Source organism: Epinephelus moara, chromosome 21 (assembly GCF_006386435.1).
Source record: "Epinephelus moara isolate mb chromosome 21, YSFRI_EMoa_1.0, whole genome shotgun sequence".
Taxonomy (NCBI): domain Eukaryota; kingdom Metazoa; phylum Chordata; class Actinopteri; order Perciformes; family Serranidae; genus Epinephelus; species Epinephelus moara.
The window spans coordinates 25,053,394-25,072,791 of record NC_065526.1 but is presented as its reverse complement, the minus strand read 5'-3'; the positions used below and the strand labels follow the sequence as shown (position 1 = coordinate 25,072,791).

The 19,398-nt window shown below is 41.0% G+C and overlaps 1 protein-coding gene across 1 annotated transcript in view; it reads right to left on the bottom strand.

The window, feature by feature from the left end:
- Positions 1 to 327: 327 nt before the first annotated feature.
- prkci (protein kinase C, iota) overlaps positions 328 to 19,398 on the bottom strand; it is a 41,594-nt gene continuing 22,523 nt past the window's right edge. Inside the window, exons 4-18 of the mRNA XM_050032407.1 lie at positions 18,665 to 18,715; positions 17,888 to 17,973; positions 17,358 to 17,495; positions 17,163 to 17,217; positions 14,830 to 14,885; positions 13,705 to 13,881; positions 10,214 to 10,311; positions 9,428 to 9,514; positions 9,187 to 9,322; positions 8,947 to 9,034; positions 7,055 to 7,180; positions 6,546 to 6,625; positions 6,105 to 6,194; positions 2,317 to 2,432; positions 328 to 2,175 (exon numbers count right to left, since the gene is read on the bottom strand). Of these exons, the coding sequence (XP_049888364.1) occupies positions 2,088 to 2,175; positions 2,317 to 2,432; positions 6,105 to 6,194; positions 6,546 to 6,625; positions 7,055 to 7,180; positions 8,947 to 9,034; positions 9,187 to 9,322; positions 9,428 to 9,514; positions 10,214 to 10,311; positions 13,705 to 13,881; positions 14,830 to 14,885; positions 17,163 to 17,217; positions 17,358 to 17,495; positions 17,888 to 17,973; positions 18,665 to 18,715 (1,472 nt within the window). The 3' untranslated portion in view covers positions 328 to 2,087. The remainder of the gene's footprint in view (positions 2,176 to 2,316; positions 2,433 to 6,104; positions 6,195 to 6,545; positions 6,626 to 7,054; positions 7,181 to 8,946; positions 9,035 to 9,186; positions 9,323 to 9,427; positions 9,515 to 10,213; positions 10,312 to 13,704; positions 13,882 to 14,829; positions 14,886 to 17,162; positions 17,218 to 17,357; positions 17,496 to 17,887; positions 17,974 to 18,664; positions 18,716 to 19,398) is intronic.

Genomic DNA, 19,398 nt, shown 5'->3' with positions numbered 1-19,398 from the left:
GGTTCTGCTATCCTGATCTGCTCACCATTACTGAGAGAGGTATTTAAAAAAAAAAAAATAGATGTTACCCATAATTTCAAGATTTTACAATGCCAGAAAGAAACAACACAAAATTCTTCTTTGCATATTTTTGCATTTTTAAGACTTTTGAAAGATTGATTTCAGACATTTTAATACCAATTAAGGCCTTATTTTTAGATAAATGAATTCAATGCCTTTTAAGACTTTTTAAGGAACTGCAGGAACTCTAGAGAGCTCCAAGAGCTCTTACACAGCTGTTTGTGCCCTTTTAAATGAAGGACAGACCCACACTGACACAAACACATATTACCACAAGGAGAGAAATAAAATGTTTATTTTACCATCTGTTTTTTTCTTTGCACACTAATAATAAACGTCAGCAGAGTCCTCTGGGTGGTAAACATCCCCAAAACACAACAAATACAACAAATAGTGTTTCCATTGGGTTCACCCAGTGACATTTTGGAATCAATGTAGTGATAAAAAAGATTCAAAATTTAATCTGATTCACACAACAAAAAAAAAAAATGTAACAAAAAAAGTTAAAGTAACGTGTAACAGATGAATGAGTCCCTCCTCCGGTCGCCGCGTGAGCTTAATAACATTTTCCAAGTAGAGAGAAGCTTCGAGTGGACGAGAGTCTGGAGGTTCATGCACCATCACTTAGTGTTGTTACAGTCGGGGGTTAGAGAGCGGCTCTACAGAGCCTTTATATGCTTTGAAGCAGGTCTACAAAATATTTCATTCACTTTATGGTAGATGTGGTAAAAATGGAGCACAGCAGACACGGTTCACAGAAAGCACTGTGTCGTGCCTTTGGACTTCTGACCGAGCTCTCCTTTCACTAATCACTTAGTATTTTCATTTACAACAGAAGACATACATGGAATGGAGAAAGTACAAAAAAAAAAAAAATGACAGACCATACGTTTCAGAAAGGCATAGTATTAAAAAAATGAGCAAAGGAAATCTGAATGGTAAATTCTATGACTTGGGACAGCACATTTTCCATCTGTATACTTTACCTTCTTACTCGTACCGGCAAGACATTTTTCAGAAAAATGTTTTTTTGGTCCTGTGTGAGTGTTTTTGTTTCAAGGATGGTCTGCACAGTAAAGTCTGTGCTCCAGCGTTCAGGTATGATGTGCTTCTCTTCCAGCTCTTTTCCCTGCATAGCGAGCTCTTTTTTTATTCACAGTTTGAGTCTCAACTCATTGTTAGTGTTGGGTGGATGCTGCTGAATAGGCTCCTTCATTCTGGGGTGAAGGGACTTAAAGCAGACACCTTCTGTTTTCCAGATTATCTCAACAACAAAGCCTGAGCTTCTTTTGTTGCGTTGCTCAGGCTGGACATTTTACACATTAGAACAACATATATAATGATGTTGTTAAATAAAACATGAGAAAAATATATAGATTTTTATCTCTTGTGTTTTTTTTAAAAGGCTAGTGTTATGATTCTTCTTTCCTCTACAGAAGGGGTGTTGCGACAAAGCTAAATCCAAAATGACTTTATGATGATTAAGTCGTCACTTTTGTCCGACTGTGGCTTGAAGCTAAAAAGGCCTTGTCTAACATTTATAGTAGAATCAGATATATACAAATAAAATATGCATTGAAAACACTCCACCAGCTGGAAGGAGAGGATGTTCAGTTCATCTGTCAGGGGCCGTGCCTCATCCCCCGCCCCCGATGTACAGCAACCTTGGAAGAACTTTGTAGCCGCGTTGGCTACCGATAAAGAGGCCCCGATGAGAAAATCGATATCAGTGCAGATTTACATGATATAAAAATAAGTAAGAAAGAAGGTAGGCTTAAGGGCAAGTGGTTATAAATGGCAGAGTGTGAGACTGGTTTTGGCAAATAAGCGTTCTACTGTGCATGTGTGGCCCTCGAACAGAAGGTTGATGTCGCCTGGGTTGTCTCGTAACCATGCAGCTTGAAGACACGGAGATGCCACGTAACACGTGCATGAGAGAGAGAGAGAGTGTGTGTGTGTGTGTGTGTGTGTGTGTGTGTGTGTGTGAGAGAGAGTGGGTGGTGTGTATGAGCACAGACGCTGCGTCCTCACACACACTCCTCCGCTGACATCAGGAGTGGATTGATGTACTCAAATCCTTCAAACTCAGACTGGTCGATCTTCTTGACCACATCACTGCGATAAAGAAAAGAAAATCGGCATCAATTACATATATATATTGTTAAAGATCATATAATATTAAAAATTACATGCTGTCTTAAAAAAAATTTTTTTTAAAATACGATGAAAGAGAGGGATAATAAAATGGAGACTCACTCGTCATCAGGCGTGAGCTGGATGGGCTCGTTGGTGAACTGGGCGTCGAAGTTGTCCAGTCCAAATTCCCCTGAGATATTGGGCTTGAAAGGAGGGACCACCTGCTTCTGCTCCAGCTGAAACAACAACACATGAATCAGGTGAGATCATGGCAACTTTTGTAGGACTGTACCTAACTCAGGATTACGTCAGTCAAACCAAAGTCAGCTGCTCAATAAGAATATTTGCCTATAGGTTCCTTTGTTTTTCCATACAGAGTTTGGACAGAGTTCAGCGGAACATTCAGGGTGACAGTGACGTAATATAGTAAACAAGCACTCTGAGCTAAAGCGTGTTAACTACACTATCAAACAAAAGCCAGAGACTGTAGTATACTAAGTTGCTGGGAGCTGTAAATTCACCACTTCTAAGCAGAAGGCTGTAGAAAACGTTATCATGGAGCCTGATCAGGCAGAGCCTCTACTTCTGCAGGGAGCTGCCTCTGCCTAACTCAGACTCACCCAGCGTCTGGGTCTGCAGCTGCCTGTATTGTAGAGCAGCGCGAAAGCAAGGAGCACTTACTCTGCAGCTAAATCTGGGAACTGAAACCTCCCCAGAAGTACAGTGCACACTGACTGACAAAATAAAAATGAACGACTGCTCGACTTGAAGAACCTCAGTTGATTGAGGGGTCTCTGACTGATGAGACTTTTAGGTGGCAGCTCTAAACTGTATTTGTCTTTTCTGACATCAATAACTCATGTAATCACTCTCTGATTATGTAAACTGTAGAGTAACATTAACCGTTACTGATCGCAAGACAATTCATCTGCAAGTACTCTGATGACCCATTAATAACTGAAGTTATTTTCCAACAAAAACGTCAAGAATTTTCTGGTTCAAGCTTCTCCAAAGTGAGGATTTGCTGCTGTTCCTTGTCACATGATTAAGTCAATGTAATATCCTTAGAGTCTGGACTGCTGGTCAGAAAGAGAAAGCAATTTGGAGACATCATATTGTGCTCTGGAAAGTTGTGATGATAACTTTTAACATTTTATAGACTAAATGATTAATGGATTGAGAAAATAAACTGTAATAATAATTGCTGCAGCCCAAGATTGAGAGTTAAACTGTAATCTGTTCTAGAGACAGGCCTATCACTTATGTAAAAGGCACAGAAAGGGAAACTCACATAAAGACTCTAAAATCTCTTTGGTCATCATCCCATCACATATTTCTATCCTGTTTCCATTATTAAATACTACAGCTGAGTGCCCATTGTGCCATTTAAAACAATGACTAAAATCCTGATGACGCACTTGTACTAAGCAGCTCTCATTACATTCCTCACAGTGTGGAGGTAACTCACAGTCCCTCATCTGTTTCATAGCTGTCTGTAAGAATGCTCCCCCTGCAGGCTAATGGGTGCACTGCAGGGCAAACTTTCAGGTTAGTGTGTGTGTGTGTGTGTGTGTGTGTGTGTGTGTGTGTGTGTGCATGTGACAGGGGAGGAGGGAGGGGTGTAAGCTGATCCCTCCAGACACTCTGACCGACTGGTGGGTCCCTGCTCCAGACCAAACAGGGAAAAAGAGGTCATGGTGATCCCTTGCGAGCTGCCCTGCCCTGCCCTGTCTGTGTGTCTGTCTGTCTGTCTGGCATGACATCCAGCAGTGCACGTCTGACTGTCTGTTCACTTGGAAAGGTCATGTCTGTCTTCCTGAAGAGATTAAAACATGTCTGATCATTTACACGTCTACAGAGTTTGAGTTTAAACTTTTTTTCTTTAAAGACTTTAGGCAAAATATTTATATATTGATATAAAGAAGTTTAAATTTGAAACTGAACCATAAAGCTGCCCGTTCGACTGAGTTCATTGGAAAATAAAATAAAATAGAAAGAGTTGATACGACACCATGTTTTTCTTTTGTCTATGTTTGCATTTTTAAATGTTTCTAGGTTATCAGACCAATATGTAGCATATTGCTCTGATAAGTAAAACACTAGTGTTATCCTCTTCCTGTTTTGGTTGTGCAGTGGTTGACGCTGGGCGATAAAACGATCTCAAACGACGACGATGATAAACTATAGTCATTTTTACTCAATGTGGATAGACATAGATAGATCCAAACAGTGTGTCATGCAGCAGAAGTTGACAGACAGCTGTCTGTCAATCTGCAGTGTTGGGGATGTGCGTCAATGTACATGCCCTTTTTTCACTGTAAAGTTTGTGCTGAGGTGAGTGAGCCAAGGTGAGGAGGAATTAGCTGCACCAAAACAGCAATCAATAGTGTCGTCTTTTGCCGCTCTCACCCCTTATGAGAAGGGACCGAAAAGGAGCAGAGATATAACAGACGCAGTGTCATACTCTCTAACCAAAGACAAGATGCCCATGAGCACCGCGGAGAGAGACAGGTTCAAGAAATTAATTAAAGTGCTAGACTGCAGGTGGGAGCTCCCAGACAGGAAATATTTTTCTCAAACTGCTCTGCCCCAGCTTTACGACGAGTGCCGTGGGAAGCTGGAAAATCATTTGGTTTCTCCAGGTGTCAGACGTTATCAGGATACTTTTCAAACATGCAGCAGTATCAAACTCGATATCAGTCAATACAGGGAAAATTATCGGGATAATATTTTCTGCCATATCGCCCAGCCCTAGTTGACGCACTTCCTTTGTGCTGTAAATGGAGCCCTCATTTTCCTGGGAGATCTTACCCAGTGAAAGAATAAGAGGAAGACATATCTTTATCAGTCCCAAAGGGTAAATTTAACTTTTTCACTCTCTTGTTATTGCACAGTTTTCATACATAGGCATAGAATACACGAGATGAGAGATGTCAGAAGAGGGGCTGCCCATGGACAGGCACCCCATGCAGTTGGGGATTCAGTGACTTGCTCAAAGGCAATTTGGCAGTGCCTAGTAGGTGATCTGGCACCTCTCAACCTATTAGTTCACACTCTATACCTGGTCCGTACAGGGATTTGAACTGATGACCCTTCATTTTCCAAGTTCAAAGTCCCCACAGACTGAGCTAGTGTCACGCCAATGACACCGCCCACCCTGAGGCTTACAGGGAACCTATATGATGATGATGGTGCTGATGGTGTCGTTATTCTACAGCCATGATATTGTGCACCAACATTTCCTTCATAACGACAAGTTAAGGCAAAAAAACCTGTCTGTTTCCACTCAAACAATAAAGTGGAATAAAGATTTATTAATGGCTTCCTTATGACAATGGATAATTGTTTCACAATCTAATAGTTTAATGGATTTCTCTGTCAGACAAATGAAAAGGAAATGTTTGTAATCTGTAACCCCACATTTCACCTCTACAGTATGCTCTTCTGTCTTGTCAGTCAAAGAGCCCTCTCCACTCATTTTCTTTCCATCTTAGGCTTTCCGTCTCGGTCATTCTGTTACTCAGCCTACCTGCTGTTGTCAGTCCTCTGCCCTGCTTGTTCTTCAGTCCTGTCTATCTTGCCTGCTTTCCACAAGGACATGAGGCTCATGGCTTTGCTAATAACCCTCAGCTTTGACAGAGCTGCTATGCCCACAGGGCAGGAGAGAAAGAGGATGACCCCTTGCACTTAGATTTGACCTTCTGCTGTCTAGTAGCAGCTTTCTGTTTTTCCTTCTCTCTGCAATCGATATATGGATTGATTTTGACCTGTTTGGCAACCGGGTATGCACTGGTACCTTCATTTGAAATTATGATTAAAATCGTGATCATGGTGACCAACCAGGCAACTCAAGAAAAGTAGAAGAGAGAGAGAGAGAAACATGGAGATAATAAAAGTAAGTGACTCACAAGGTCCCAGTCAACGTTTCGGAAGAATGGATGGCCCATAATGTCGGCAAAGCCAGTCTGAGGGTGGCAGCCTAGACGCTCCTTGGGATCCTGTGGGAGTGGGGGTGAGAGGAGGGTTAGAGACAGTATGAGGCGACGGTGGAGGAGACAGACAAAAAGTCAGACGACGGGCAAGCAAGGTGGAGAAGGTGAGAAAAAAGATAATGTGCAAGACAGGTGGAAAAGATGAGTGGATTTCGACGAGGGGAAAAGTTAAAAAACGTATTAAGGCACAAGCGCCACCTTGAGCAACACAGGGATGGGGGTGGCAAAAAAGAAGAATGTAAGACACTGAGAGATGGCAGTTGGCTCCTACTAAGGCCATAATAATGTCATTCTCGGAGGCCAGCAGGAGCCAACACTGTTTTAAGATTGATCCAGACCTGTCTGACCCCTTCTTACCTTGTTGAGGAATCCCTTGAGGACGCTGGCGGCTTTGACTGACAAGGAGCGGGGGATTCTGATCTGTTTTTCCAATATTACTGCAGGAGGTGAGAGGAAAAGAGGGTAGGGGGGTGAGACAGACGGTCCCTTGAGGCTAAAATGACAGAAGACGGCAATGACACTGCTGCACTTATGAGTTCAATCCTGTCGGGTATATTCATGTTGAACATAATATACAGAAGCCTTTCAATGAAGTGTCAATGGCTGTCTTAAAATATGACTTCCCATCAATCCGACACTTTTCTGGCAGTTATAAGAAAACACTGACACATTTTGAAACAGTATTTTCAATGAAATAACGACATGCATTCACACATTTCTCTGTAACAGATGGCATGTGCCTGGTGCTGGGAGAAGGGGCCATTGGAAAGGTGTCAATACAAAGGTGTTACATGTTTCCACTGTGCTGTTTCTCCCCCCTGTTATCAACCTGAGCAGTACAGTAAGTGTGTGTGTGGGTGTGTTACCTTGGAAGAGGTAGTCTTCTGTATTCTGGTCTGGGTTGTCGGAGCTTCCGACAATGTCAAAGGGCGACCGGCCCGCCATCATCTCAAACATTAGCACGCCCAGCGCCCACCAGTCCACACTGAACCCTGAAGACGCACACATTGTATGTTATAAATCATGCTCATGACAACAAGGGGACATAAGCCTTTTTCCCACTGGACAAAAACACCCGCAAACATCCGGCTTTTGTATTTGAAAGGACAGGCTACAATCAACATTCATTCCCAGGACAAATAACTATGCAGTAGTCACAGGTATTTATCAACTCCAACTGGCAGTGATGGAAACACGACATCTGAGTGGACATGCTAATTTTGGCCCCTTTGCCGGCATGATGCAAAGATGATCGTCACATAATAACGTCCATCTTTCTCCAAGCAGCGCTCCAACACCACTTAAAATTTAGTCTGCACCAAGTTTGAGGGAGTGACTGAATAAACCACCTTAACATTTTGACTTGCCTCCATACTGTTTTCTTCTGTTTACTAAACCTGTTTTCTGGCATGTTCGTGATGTGGAATGTGACACATCAGAAAACGAAACACAAAACAGAAAGGCATACTCTTCCGGTCTGGTGTTGGCCAGCATACACACCCTAGTTTTAGTGGAAAAAGGGTAACTGATAAAGCACAAATGTTTTAAACCTGAAAAGAACAGATTTATGTCCAATACTGCCCTTGAATCTCGTTAACAGCACAACCAAAACAAGGTATTAAAGTGTCTTTATGGCAATGATTTTGCATGTTAGAGCACAATTCTCATGAACTCATGTAATTCAAAATATTTGCACAAAGCATACCAGTATTTTAGGGTTACTATAGCAACCATTCCCACTATGAAAGCATAGTAGTCTTTTCACATGCTTTCAGCCCTTGACATCAAATCTTCACCGCTAAAGAATTCCCAATTAGGGCTTAACTACAGTATAAAGAAATACACACAGTGATATATTATAACTTAATTATTTCATTAGATATATGGGAGAGATAAAAGGCTTGATGAGCGTTTCGTTAGCATGGGAGCTTAATGTAAAAACTGACCAGGTGGTAAAATGCTAATAGATATTGGAACCTAATCCCAGTGGCACATGTAGAAAATGTTCTCACACAGTTTAATTTTGATGGTTTCTTGAATGTGCCTCACCTTTCACAGCAAGTTATGTTAACAAGCCTCTTGTGTTGACGATTGTTTTGCCTCTTAACATTCTGTTGTTTATGCACACCTCATAACTCAGTCTCAGAATAATTAAAATTGCTCGCTGGCTGTCCAGGCAGGGCCCTTGCAAAACCAGTAGCACATGTGTAATTAAATTAGGCTTTATTATGTTATTTATCAGATAAACAATTTGTCATCACATATAAAAGCACACTGAGCTAGTTTTCATTTTCCATTAAGCAGTAAAATATATTATATAAGGTACCACGGTGGGTCTCATTATTACAGTGCATCCAACAGGGACACTGTACATGCACTCAAAATTTTTGAGGCTGGGACGATTAACTGCTCCGCCTGATTGTTATAGTTTTCTATAGGCTTTTTTCACAACAGACATTCTGACTTGTCATTACAGTAAAGGCACAGTTACCAGGAAGATTAATGAAGCCTTACTGAGCTGAACATGTAAAACCACTGGTATGATCCTTTGACATTGGATCTTAGGGCTGTCAATAGGTAGGTGGGTAGGTAGGTAGATATTATTTTGTTTTTAGTAAGTGTCATGTTATCTATTTATTTGGTTTTTATATTAATTTAATACTAATTCCAGACCTTACTGCACAATGCCTCCTACGTTGTATCATAGCAAATAAAAGAGAAGCATTTCTGGTAAGTGCTTGTGTGTTGTAATTTTCACCGTAATCCTCTCCTCTGAGTATTTCAGGGGCGATGTAATTGGGGGTACCACAGAAAGTGCTCGTCGTATCGCCTGGTCTCAAGCCCTCCTGCAAAAAGAATAAGATCATCATCATCGGTGAGATCATCTCGGAGGGCTGTAAACCGACACTTATGCAGCTGTGCAGGTGCTTTTATCCAGAGTGCATTGTGGTATCATTAGAGCCTCGATTTTTCATACGCAGTAAACTGCAAACCGCACCTTGCACATGCCGTAGTCTGTGAGTTTAATGTGTCCCTCAGAGTCCAGCAACACGTTGTCCAGCTTCAGATCTCTGTAGATGATTCCCCGCTCGTGGAGGTAGTTGAGCGCCAAACTGATCTCTGCTGAATAGAATCTGAAAGAGAGATTCAGGTGTATTCAGAATCACGTACGACTACAAAACGACACAAAATGACATCAATCTTATTCTGTTTTGAGGAGACAAAAAGTCTGACTCTACCTGGCGTGTTCTTCTGGGAGTTTCCTTTGTCTCTGCATGTGGAACATGAGATCTCCACCATTCACATATTCGATAACAAAGAACAGTCTGTAAAAAGAAGCAAATGTTAGTTTCTTTTTTACCTGAATACATAATTCACAGTGTTATTTTTTCTCTTTAAAAAGCACAGAAGTGGGCTTGGGAGGTAGCAATATTACCCTTCAACACTATATTGGTTCGCCACAAAAATGGTCCTCACGTGTCCATGATAACAGAAAGATATTCAATTATTCAACACCTGTTATGAATTGTGCCCTTTATTTGGTGTCTGTCTCTTTTCTCCTGCTTTCTCTATGCTTCACCACATTGTTATACCGTATCAAAAAAAGTAACAACATGCTAGCATTTGTCTGACACTGTATGTAATTACCAGGCCCTCAGGAAAGTTTTTCAGCTTTGCCTCCATTTTTTTCCAGTGGCATTCGTGGTATTGCAACGAAAAAAAATCCCCTGTGGCCCAAAAAGCATTTTCCCCATAGAACACCATTATAAAAAAGATGGAACACCTTGAACTGCAAACAAGGTAAATACATTGATTAATCTGATTTATTGACAGCATGCCCTTGTGTAAACAACACCTACTACCTACTGATATCCTGATCTAGGAGTTACCAAAATGTGTAAAAAGATTATCTAATTTTCTTTAGCTTGATACTGTTAAGTCCATCCTTAATCCTTAAAAAGGGTAATGTCACGTTGTAGACTGCAGAAGAAACCGTGTGACTCCATCAGGAGAGACGCTCTCACCTGCTTTCTGTCTGAAAACACGAGTGAAGGCCGACCAGGAAGGGGTGATTAGAGGCCTGCTCGAAAACGTGCTTTTCTGTTTGGACCCAGTCGATGTCCTGGAAGAGAAACACACGGAGACACACCCCAAGTGTAAATCACAGATCATTCTGACATAGTATCCTTGAACTTATAAAAGCTGAATAAGCACAGTGCTTGATCGACCACCCTGTGCAGATGGAGACCAGGGTGGGCAGCGGCAGGATAAAGGGCTGAGCCAGTAGAAGCAGAAGCAGGTCCCTATTGATGGCTGGATGATAATATGTCTGGACACGGATGCGGCTTGCGCTGACAGGGCATGGACACCAGAACACTTCACCATTGATCGAAAGGCACTTGTCAGTTTGTCAATCACGCTAAGTGCGTCTAATCAAGGCTAACTACTCCTACTGCCTCTGGCTGTGCTGCTACATGTGTACGCCGAGATCAATTTCTGATGACATGATGGTATATCTACACCTTCTTAAAAAGACTGATGGCTTGAAACAGGTCCATCAACTTAACTCAAAGTGTTTCAGACAAGATGCACAAGATGGATATTCAGTCACGAGACAAATGTTCATGGTGCTATGAGCAAAGGCTTCCACTGACTGTGCTAATTGCATTAATTATGACTGTGCTAATTGCATTAATTATACATGGCAGCAACAGAAGACTGATGACTTCACTATTAACTAACCTTGCCACATCTCAGTGGATAGTAGGGCTGTAATGATTCCTGTTTATGTACTGAACAGTCACAGTAAGGGGGTCACGGTCCAGTGAACGTAGCTGCACACAGAATACTGACTGATGTGGAACCAAAGTTCACAAGTGCGAATTCCACCTGGAAAATTTCAGTCATTCACTGTTATCAACATATGCTGAGGTTCATACAACAAGCAGACTGGCGTGCGCGTCAGTCACACCATGGCGAGCACAAATAAATCGCCAGAGTTGGAAGACCTGCCTGCAGGCTCCCAGTCAGCACTGAGGAGAGTTGTGTGTGACATGAGGACGGTGTGTCGGTGTTGCTCAACCGTTGTATCTGTAGGTGTAGGGGATGTAAATGGAAACACATCCAATATGCTGACGCACGGCATCACCCAGATGTGCTGATCACCAGGATGACAAATGTTTGGGTGCTTTAAGTGTTTAAATATAGCAACAGGGGACCTAATTGAAACATTCTTCCTGATGCAAGTTTTATTTTTCATTATTCGGTAATGCTACCATCCCCAGTAGAATGATTTGCACTACTGACTGTTCAAAATAAATGAAAAGAAACCTAAGCTTATACATTTAGCTTTTTTCCACTGTACCAAACTTGCACTAAATGGTGACTCCTAAAACATGGTATGAACCAAACCATGACTTTTGTCCACCATTACTCACATGGTAGATGAAGGTGTTGTGTTACTGCTACACTGGACAGACTTAAAGAGACAGTTTCACTTTTGAAATATTGTACATTTTCCTTCATAAGCAGACATGCACCTTTAAACCTCTCAAAAGAAGATGGTTGGTTTAACTAAATTACATGTTGTGATAAGTCACTTGTTTAACTATTAACAAATAAGTAAGATTATATGAAAGCTAGCTGATAGCTGAAGCTATTAGTTCATTAATTGATAAGTTGATCAACTATCCAATACTTTCATAATTGATTAATTGTTTTTAAAGAAAAAATACCACGGATTTTCTGCTTTTCTCTGTTTTGTATAATTGTAAACTGAAAAAATTTAGATTTGGACTGGTCGGACAAAACAAGACATTTAAAGATTTTTTTTCCCCCACTACATTTTACAATAAAAACACTCAACAATTGAAAAAATATGAATTAATAATCAATAATGAAAATACTTGTCAGCTACAGCTCTGGAAACACCCTCATCATGTCCTATTTTCATTCGCGTAAACTGACAGCAATGGAAACAGTTCAAATGGTAATTTTGTAGGTTACTGTGACAAATGTCTTCAAACCTCAGCCCTTGAGACGACGACTACTGGGCTGATTTTTGTCTTTGATCTTGAGCCAAAACATGCTAAATTCAGTCTTTAATACACATTCACATTGCATGTACGGATACGAAAAATGCAGAGAGCGTCATTTAAAGTAAGCAGTAACAATAAAAAAAAAATGCTGATGGGGTTTGAGAGCATTTTATTGAATGTGAATCTACTTCCAAATCTCGTTTATTAGATCAGAATCCTTTTGAATCCCTTATAAGATCTGTTTTGATAGCTTGCTTGGTGGAGAATGGAAACACCTTAGTTAAAAAAGTGTTGTTTTCACTTAACCTTTTCACCACATAATTATTTTGTCACTGCTCTGTGACACATTTTTCATTTTGCTGCTAGAAAAAACATTAAGTGTGGCACTTTTCAGTAAGCTCCGACAAATACTGCATTTCACAGTTGTTTTGTTGATCTTGATTGTATTCACACTTTGGAACGGTTAAGTCATAATACATCCATGGTGTAAGTCATGGTTTAAGGCTTTCCGCCACGTTCAGTAAGTCAGTCTTGTTAACAACTGTGTCACTGAATTAGCATGTGTCTGTATGCCTCACCATTTTTTTTCTCTTTGCAGACGCCTGTAGTGTGAGAGAAAGGCAAAAGAGAATATCTAAGAGAGACTGTGAAGGAGAGATTCGATGAGGGATTTGTTGGCTGCGGAACTGGAACCAAAATGGGACTGGCTATCGACACAGTCTAACTCCAGAAAGGATATCACTTTAAAGGGGACCTATTACGCTTATTTTCAGGTTCATACTTGTATTTTAGGTTAACATGTTGACACCTTTAAAGGTCCAGTGTGAAGGATTTAGGGGGTTAAATTGGCAAAAATAGAGCAAACTGTAAGTGCATTATCACTTGAAAATAAGAACTGTCCTGTTTTTGTTGCCTTAGAATGAGCTGTTTCTATCTACACCACCACGTTTCTACATTAGCCAAAGGCATACAAACCTAACACTGGCTCTAGATAAGGCCATTTTCATTTTCCTGTCAGCCCCTGTCGTTAGCGCCCCTCCACAAGTCAGAAAACCTCTGCGGATATTTCTGCTCATGGTAAAAATCCCCTAAACATCTGGATCTTAAGTTATCAGAGAAGAAAAGGTGAGCACAAATTAGCAGGCGCAGGGCTAACGGCTTGTCTCCAACATGCCAAACAGCTTCAGGGAAACACTTATTTGTAACATGAAGCTGCCTTATTCAGTGTTTTTACTAATTTATATCACTGGATTCATTTTTTTTTTGGACAGAAGAAGACCTCTGCGGATAATTCAGCTCCTTTAAAACCCCCCTGAACAAAGAACACTAGATATATGACAGAAAATAAAGAAAGGTATAATAGGTCCCCTTTAATCAAAGCCCACCAACTCTCTGAGTCCATGCAAAAGCTGCCCTACAACTGTCATGCTGTCAAGCTTTTTGACTTTGATGGTGTGTCACACATTAGCGTCGTTTACCTCATCGTCATTGACTAGCTCTTTCTTCACCACCTTCATGGCGTAGATGCGCTCTGTCTTTTTCAGCTGCACCAACAGCACCTTGGCGTAGCTACCTCTGCCGATGACCCTGAGCAGATCGAAGTCTGCCAGGCCCAGGCTGGAGGGCGATTTCCCTGTGTCTCCACTGCTTCCCGCCTGAGGAGCAGGTTACACAGAGTGGGAGGGCAAGCATTAGAGACTGTCATACAAAAGGTGAACAACATAATGTGATAAACACAGAGTCAATTTGTCATGCAACTTTCAGTACATCAACCTTTTTTCAATGAACTGTTGATAGAACTGGTGATTCTGGTGATTTCCTCTGGGCGGTTTGTATATGAGGTTAAAACTGCACCACCTTTTGAAAGTAAATCTCACTAATGACTTTCTTGACTGTATTAAACACCATCACCCCACCTCCATCCGATTAAGCACTCCCTGTATTAGTCCCACCTCTCCACAAACCTGATTACCACCTTCACCATTTCCTCGCCCATCTTCCTCTCTCTTCTCTCCCTCCTGTAATCTGTTCTGTAGTGAACTGTTCCCACTACCTATCCATCTAACTCCCCTTCACGTCACAACCCCCACCCCCAGAGTCGGACATGGAGCCACAGATAAGATCATTTGGCTTGCCCTCTTTTATCTCCGTCTACCTGTGTCCAACTCGATCCATTTTTATCCATCTTCAGCTCCCTGCTCTGCCCAACATCCCCCCACCTCCTGCCTACAACCCCAAACTACATCCCTGCCCATTAATCAGCCTCGGGTGTTAAGAGCTGTGATAAAAGGTTACTTTATTAGCTCCACCAAAGGAAATCAATACCCACAGCATTGCGAGGGTGCGGACGTCTGCATGCGCTCTATATCACACATGCACAGCAGGTGGAAGAAGGATCACCCAAATGCACACGATGGCAAAATAAGCAGAAAAGAAAAAAACATTACAGGTGAATTTTTTTCTTTCTTTCTTTCTCTCACAAAAACAGCACTGATTTCTCTTCTAAATATACATACACACACACATATTCATAAAGACAACATGACAGATTGACAGACTATGAGTCACACATCAACAGTGTTTGAAAAGATTTTCTCTCTCACCTCTCTCTCGTTTCCATCGTAAGTCAAGCTTTCTCTGGAGCCTTTCTTCTGAGGGCCTGAGAGAGAGGAGGAAAGTGACAGACAGACAGAAGGAGAGGGGGAGGCAGGAGAGGAGAAATAACGTAGGAGAGATGAGAGAAGGAGAGAAAGTAGGTGAGAGACAGTCACACGCTTTGTTCACAGCCCTGCAGTCGTTTCTCTCTGCACGGTTGGAGAAGAAAATACCCGATTGTATCCACTTGTTTAGCAGTGCAACAAAACTGGAGTGTTTAAACTTTGTTTTGTACTTGTGATCATTTAAGTCATAATAATCAACATAAATACATTTAAAAACCGGCTTAAACAAAGACAACTGTGTCCCTCAACTTCCCAGGTGGCCTGTGAGCATCTATGGCGGATACAGACTTAACTGCCTCACTAACAACAGCAACAACGATCCTAAGCCCTCTCATTCCAGTCAGACTCTCAGCCACCTGACCAGACTTAAGTCTGATGCTGTAGGTAAACCCCAGATGCACCTGACCCCACTTGTAGTCTGGGTGGTCGCTGATATGCTAATGCTAACAGGCGCCTGAGCTCAGTCTGGTGATATTCTACATTTCTCTTAAAGTCAAGAAATCCCATTAGAAAAAATGGACCCAACACTGAATTGATGATACTAACATGTCTGTGTATCCAAAGCCTGATATGTCTTGTATATGTCTGCGTCATAGAGCTCCTTTGCTCCATTAAAAACACATCAATAAGCCAAACTGTAGCACAGGAGAACATGCTCCTTTATATGATTAACACATGATGGGCACTATAGTTTTGCTTGAGTTGATTGGACAGACACGATCCTGCTGCTGTGAATACACAAGTGAAAACAGTCCCAACCAAAAACACTAATTATTCCTGTTTGAGTAACAATTGCTAAAAACTGAAACATTGCAGTTATTTGATATGCGTCTCAACCACTAGCCTGCCAGGATGCTTCTGTTTCAGACTTTTTTTTACATTTAAAATATATGTTTGTGATTTATTTTCAAAGATCTACTTCTTCCAAACAAATGAAGCTGAAAGTCAGAGTATTGGAAGACGAAAATTCCTCTTGGTTTTGGCCTCTTTATAGGATGACAAAAATAAAAGATATTGATAGCCTTATCTTTTAAAAAATAGTGGACAAAAGCAGCAGGCGATGCATCAATTTAAGTCATAAGAATGGCAATTGATGGCCTGATGTTTCAGAAATGCATATATCAAAAGAAACCTGTAATTTAATGAACAGTTTGTGGCAAGAAACAGTTTTTTTTCTGTATTGTTTTTTCTTTGTTTATGCGTTTCTAACCCAGGGTCAGGCAACCTGCGGCTCCGGAGCCACATTCGGTTCGTGAGCCTCTCTCAAGTGGCTCCCTGTGGCTCTGACAAAAACATTACATGGAAATGAATAACAGTTAATGTCTCAACATTTTAATCTTTATTTATCATTGCTGCAGGTCTTCAGTGATTCTTACATTCTCCAGTTGTAAAAATGTAGCCTGTACACTGACTGAAGAAATGTTTTAACATTTTGTCGACAAAAATTGTGCATCATACATCAACAGCCTGGTGCCTTTCCCTCTAAGTTTACAATATGGTGGCTATTCTGTGTCTCCCTCACTCGGCTAGCAGTGGTTACAAATCCAAAAAAGTAAGAGTTTCAAAGGAAAATAAAGAATTTAATACTGTGTCAATAGATTTGTCTGCTTTCACCACTAAATATGCAAAGTTCATTTAGACCCATTAATGATGCTGATGGGGTAATTTAGACTTACAGGCTGCGTTTCCTTCATTATACGGCCCAAATATGTTTTGCGGCAAGTAAAGGCTGTCGACTCCTGTTCCAACGCTATTTTATTTTGTACGAGGAAAAAGCTTTACATGTTTTTAGCTGTGACCAGCAGCTCTACAGCTCACTCTGACAGTAAAAATTTCCTCACTCTTCAGCAGCCACTGTTTTCATCCAAAGAGGCTGAAATTTGGCATGGAGGTCAAGCGTGTGTGTGCTTGCGTGTGAAGGTGTGTGTGTTCATGGCAATCACCAATGGGCGTTGCCCATCTTAAAAAGGCACGTAACTTTCAAACAGATTCACAGACTTGCGTAAGATTTTGTGGAAAGACTGGTCATCAGCCGAAGGGCAGCCGATTAACTGTTCATGCCAACTGGCAAAAAGCGGCAACGTGCCGATGCATGTATATAGGTGGCTGCAGCTATTGTGAATTCCCGCTTGTTGACTTCTGATTACCATTTGTAAACACTTTGTGTGTGTGTGTGTGTGTGTGTGTGTGTGAGTGTGTGTGTGTGTGTGTTTTACCTGGCTGTTCAGTTTGGTCTATTTGACTCGATGGTGGGCCAGGCATTATTGGTTCCTAGGCAACAACATTTGTCACAGTATAATCAGCATTGAAAAACAGAATACACTCTTTAAAGTAAATGTATGAGTCATAGACGGTAACAATCCAGTTCATGCCATCAAGCTAATGAGTATAACGTCTGTCACAGCCCTCACCTGGATCATCTGTCTGCCACACTCCACTGTGACCAGTTTATGGCACTTCTTGTGCACCAGCAGTTTGCAGTTGATGCATTTGTAGCCTTGTCTTCCCAGACCCCAGATTCGGTCTGTACAGATGGCACAGTGGGCTCGCTGCACGGGAAGGCAGACAGAGAAAAATCTTCACCACAGACGAACAAGCACACATTATATTCAAGGAGACACTGTGTGATGGCTTCTGAAACATGTAGCCCTGCTGGTCTCAATCAAATCATTCTGTGTCACTACCATCCCTTTTACTCTATCAATCAATACAAAAAATATATTATTTTAGGTCTTTAGGAGGTGTCATTCTCCTTTAATCACACATATAGTAACTAAGCTTTGAAATGTGCATTGTGTTTCGGTTTTTCATTTTAATCCAGCAGATATTTCGCCCATCATAAAACTCAATAATGATAATGTAAAAAAGAAATACAGCAGTACTGAGTGAAGGGCCTCAGAGTGCATAATACTATAAAACAAAATTTAGTGTCATGTCTCACCCTGTTAAAGCGCTTGGCCTGAAAGGCATGACCGCTGGCATAGTAAAGCTTCCTCCAGCGCCGTGCTCCACGCCGATATATAGACTCTGTGAAAAGACGAAAAAGAGGGCTGAGTCCTGCTTTACCTGTGGTTATGCATTTGTGTATTAGTGTGTGAAAAATGGACCACTTTGAGACCCTTTGTTCAGAAACAATATGCTGTGGATGTGAAGTATATCACACTTTCTAAGTATGTCAAAAAACTCCTGGTTCCACTGACACTCAAGTTTCACATGCACACATTTTCGTTACAATTACAAATTTGGCCCTCTTTTCCAAAAGTGATACTTATGACTAACATATGCATGTATGTGCATGCATAAGTTCAGCGTCACATACAGAGTGGAAACTCTGAGTTTTACAGTTTTCTGCTTTGAATCTGTGGTCAGATGTTTAAAAAATCTTTTTTCTCACCTTACTAATTTCTTTCAAGACCTACAAATATTTTATGCACATTCAAAAACTTCAAGTTCTCATGCAGTTTTTTTTTTTTTTTTTTTTTACACATGCACAAAGGGTGATACACACAACAGGCTTTGATGTCTGAACATTGTTTCACACACTCACAAGTCTTATTGATCCTTATTTGAGTGAACCATCTCTATTTCTAAGTTCTCCTGGGTAAAGGAATCCACTTAAATGCCTCAGATTTAAAATGGTAATTATTAAATATAGGTTTCTTTTGGACCCCTGCAAGAAAAAATGGGTACAACTAAAGAAGGAAAAGGTTTAACTCACTGTCCTCTCCCGGACATGGCATGCCAGGTTTCTCTGGTACACATGGGAAAACTGGGAAGAAAAACAAAAACAGTTAAATTTAAAAGGCTATTTCATCTAAATGAAGCAAGCCTGACAGCATTTATGTAAAATTCATTTCATCTCATCATGACAGCAGTTAAAGGGATACTTTGCCAGTTTTCAACCAGCTTTGTATCATAACAATGTGGGTAGTATGTGTAAATAAACTATGGTAAACTAGGTTTTCTACCTCTTGAGCAAAGCAAATGCCACAGCCCTTTCTATGTGTTCTCTCTGGTCATGCAGCACCGATTTCAAAAGTATTTGCGTCTTTCTACTCCATAGACAGTCCTGTGTTATGAAAAGACCATCTTTCCAGCAGTGAAATACGGTGTTTCGCCTATATGCATCACATACTGTATAGATTTTTTTTTGTTTTATGAGAGAAGAGAGGAGAGAAGAGGAGGAAAAGAGAGAGCTCCGTCTTATCTCTTTAGAAACTACGTACTCTTCATATGCAGATCAATTTACACTTCTGCCAAAGCATATAAACAGAAGAAACATTTTACTAGATAATGTCAGCACAACAATTATAACAACAAGCAGATCAGATGTCAACACCGATGCAAGCAATGATGATCACAGGCAGAAAAAATAAAAACAGTACTAAAACTACACGCACAGCACAGTAACGTTACAGTAAATGCAATAAGTTGACAGGAATACTAAAATAA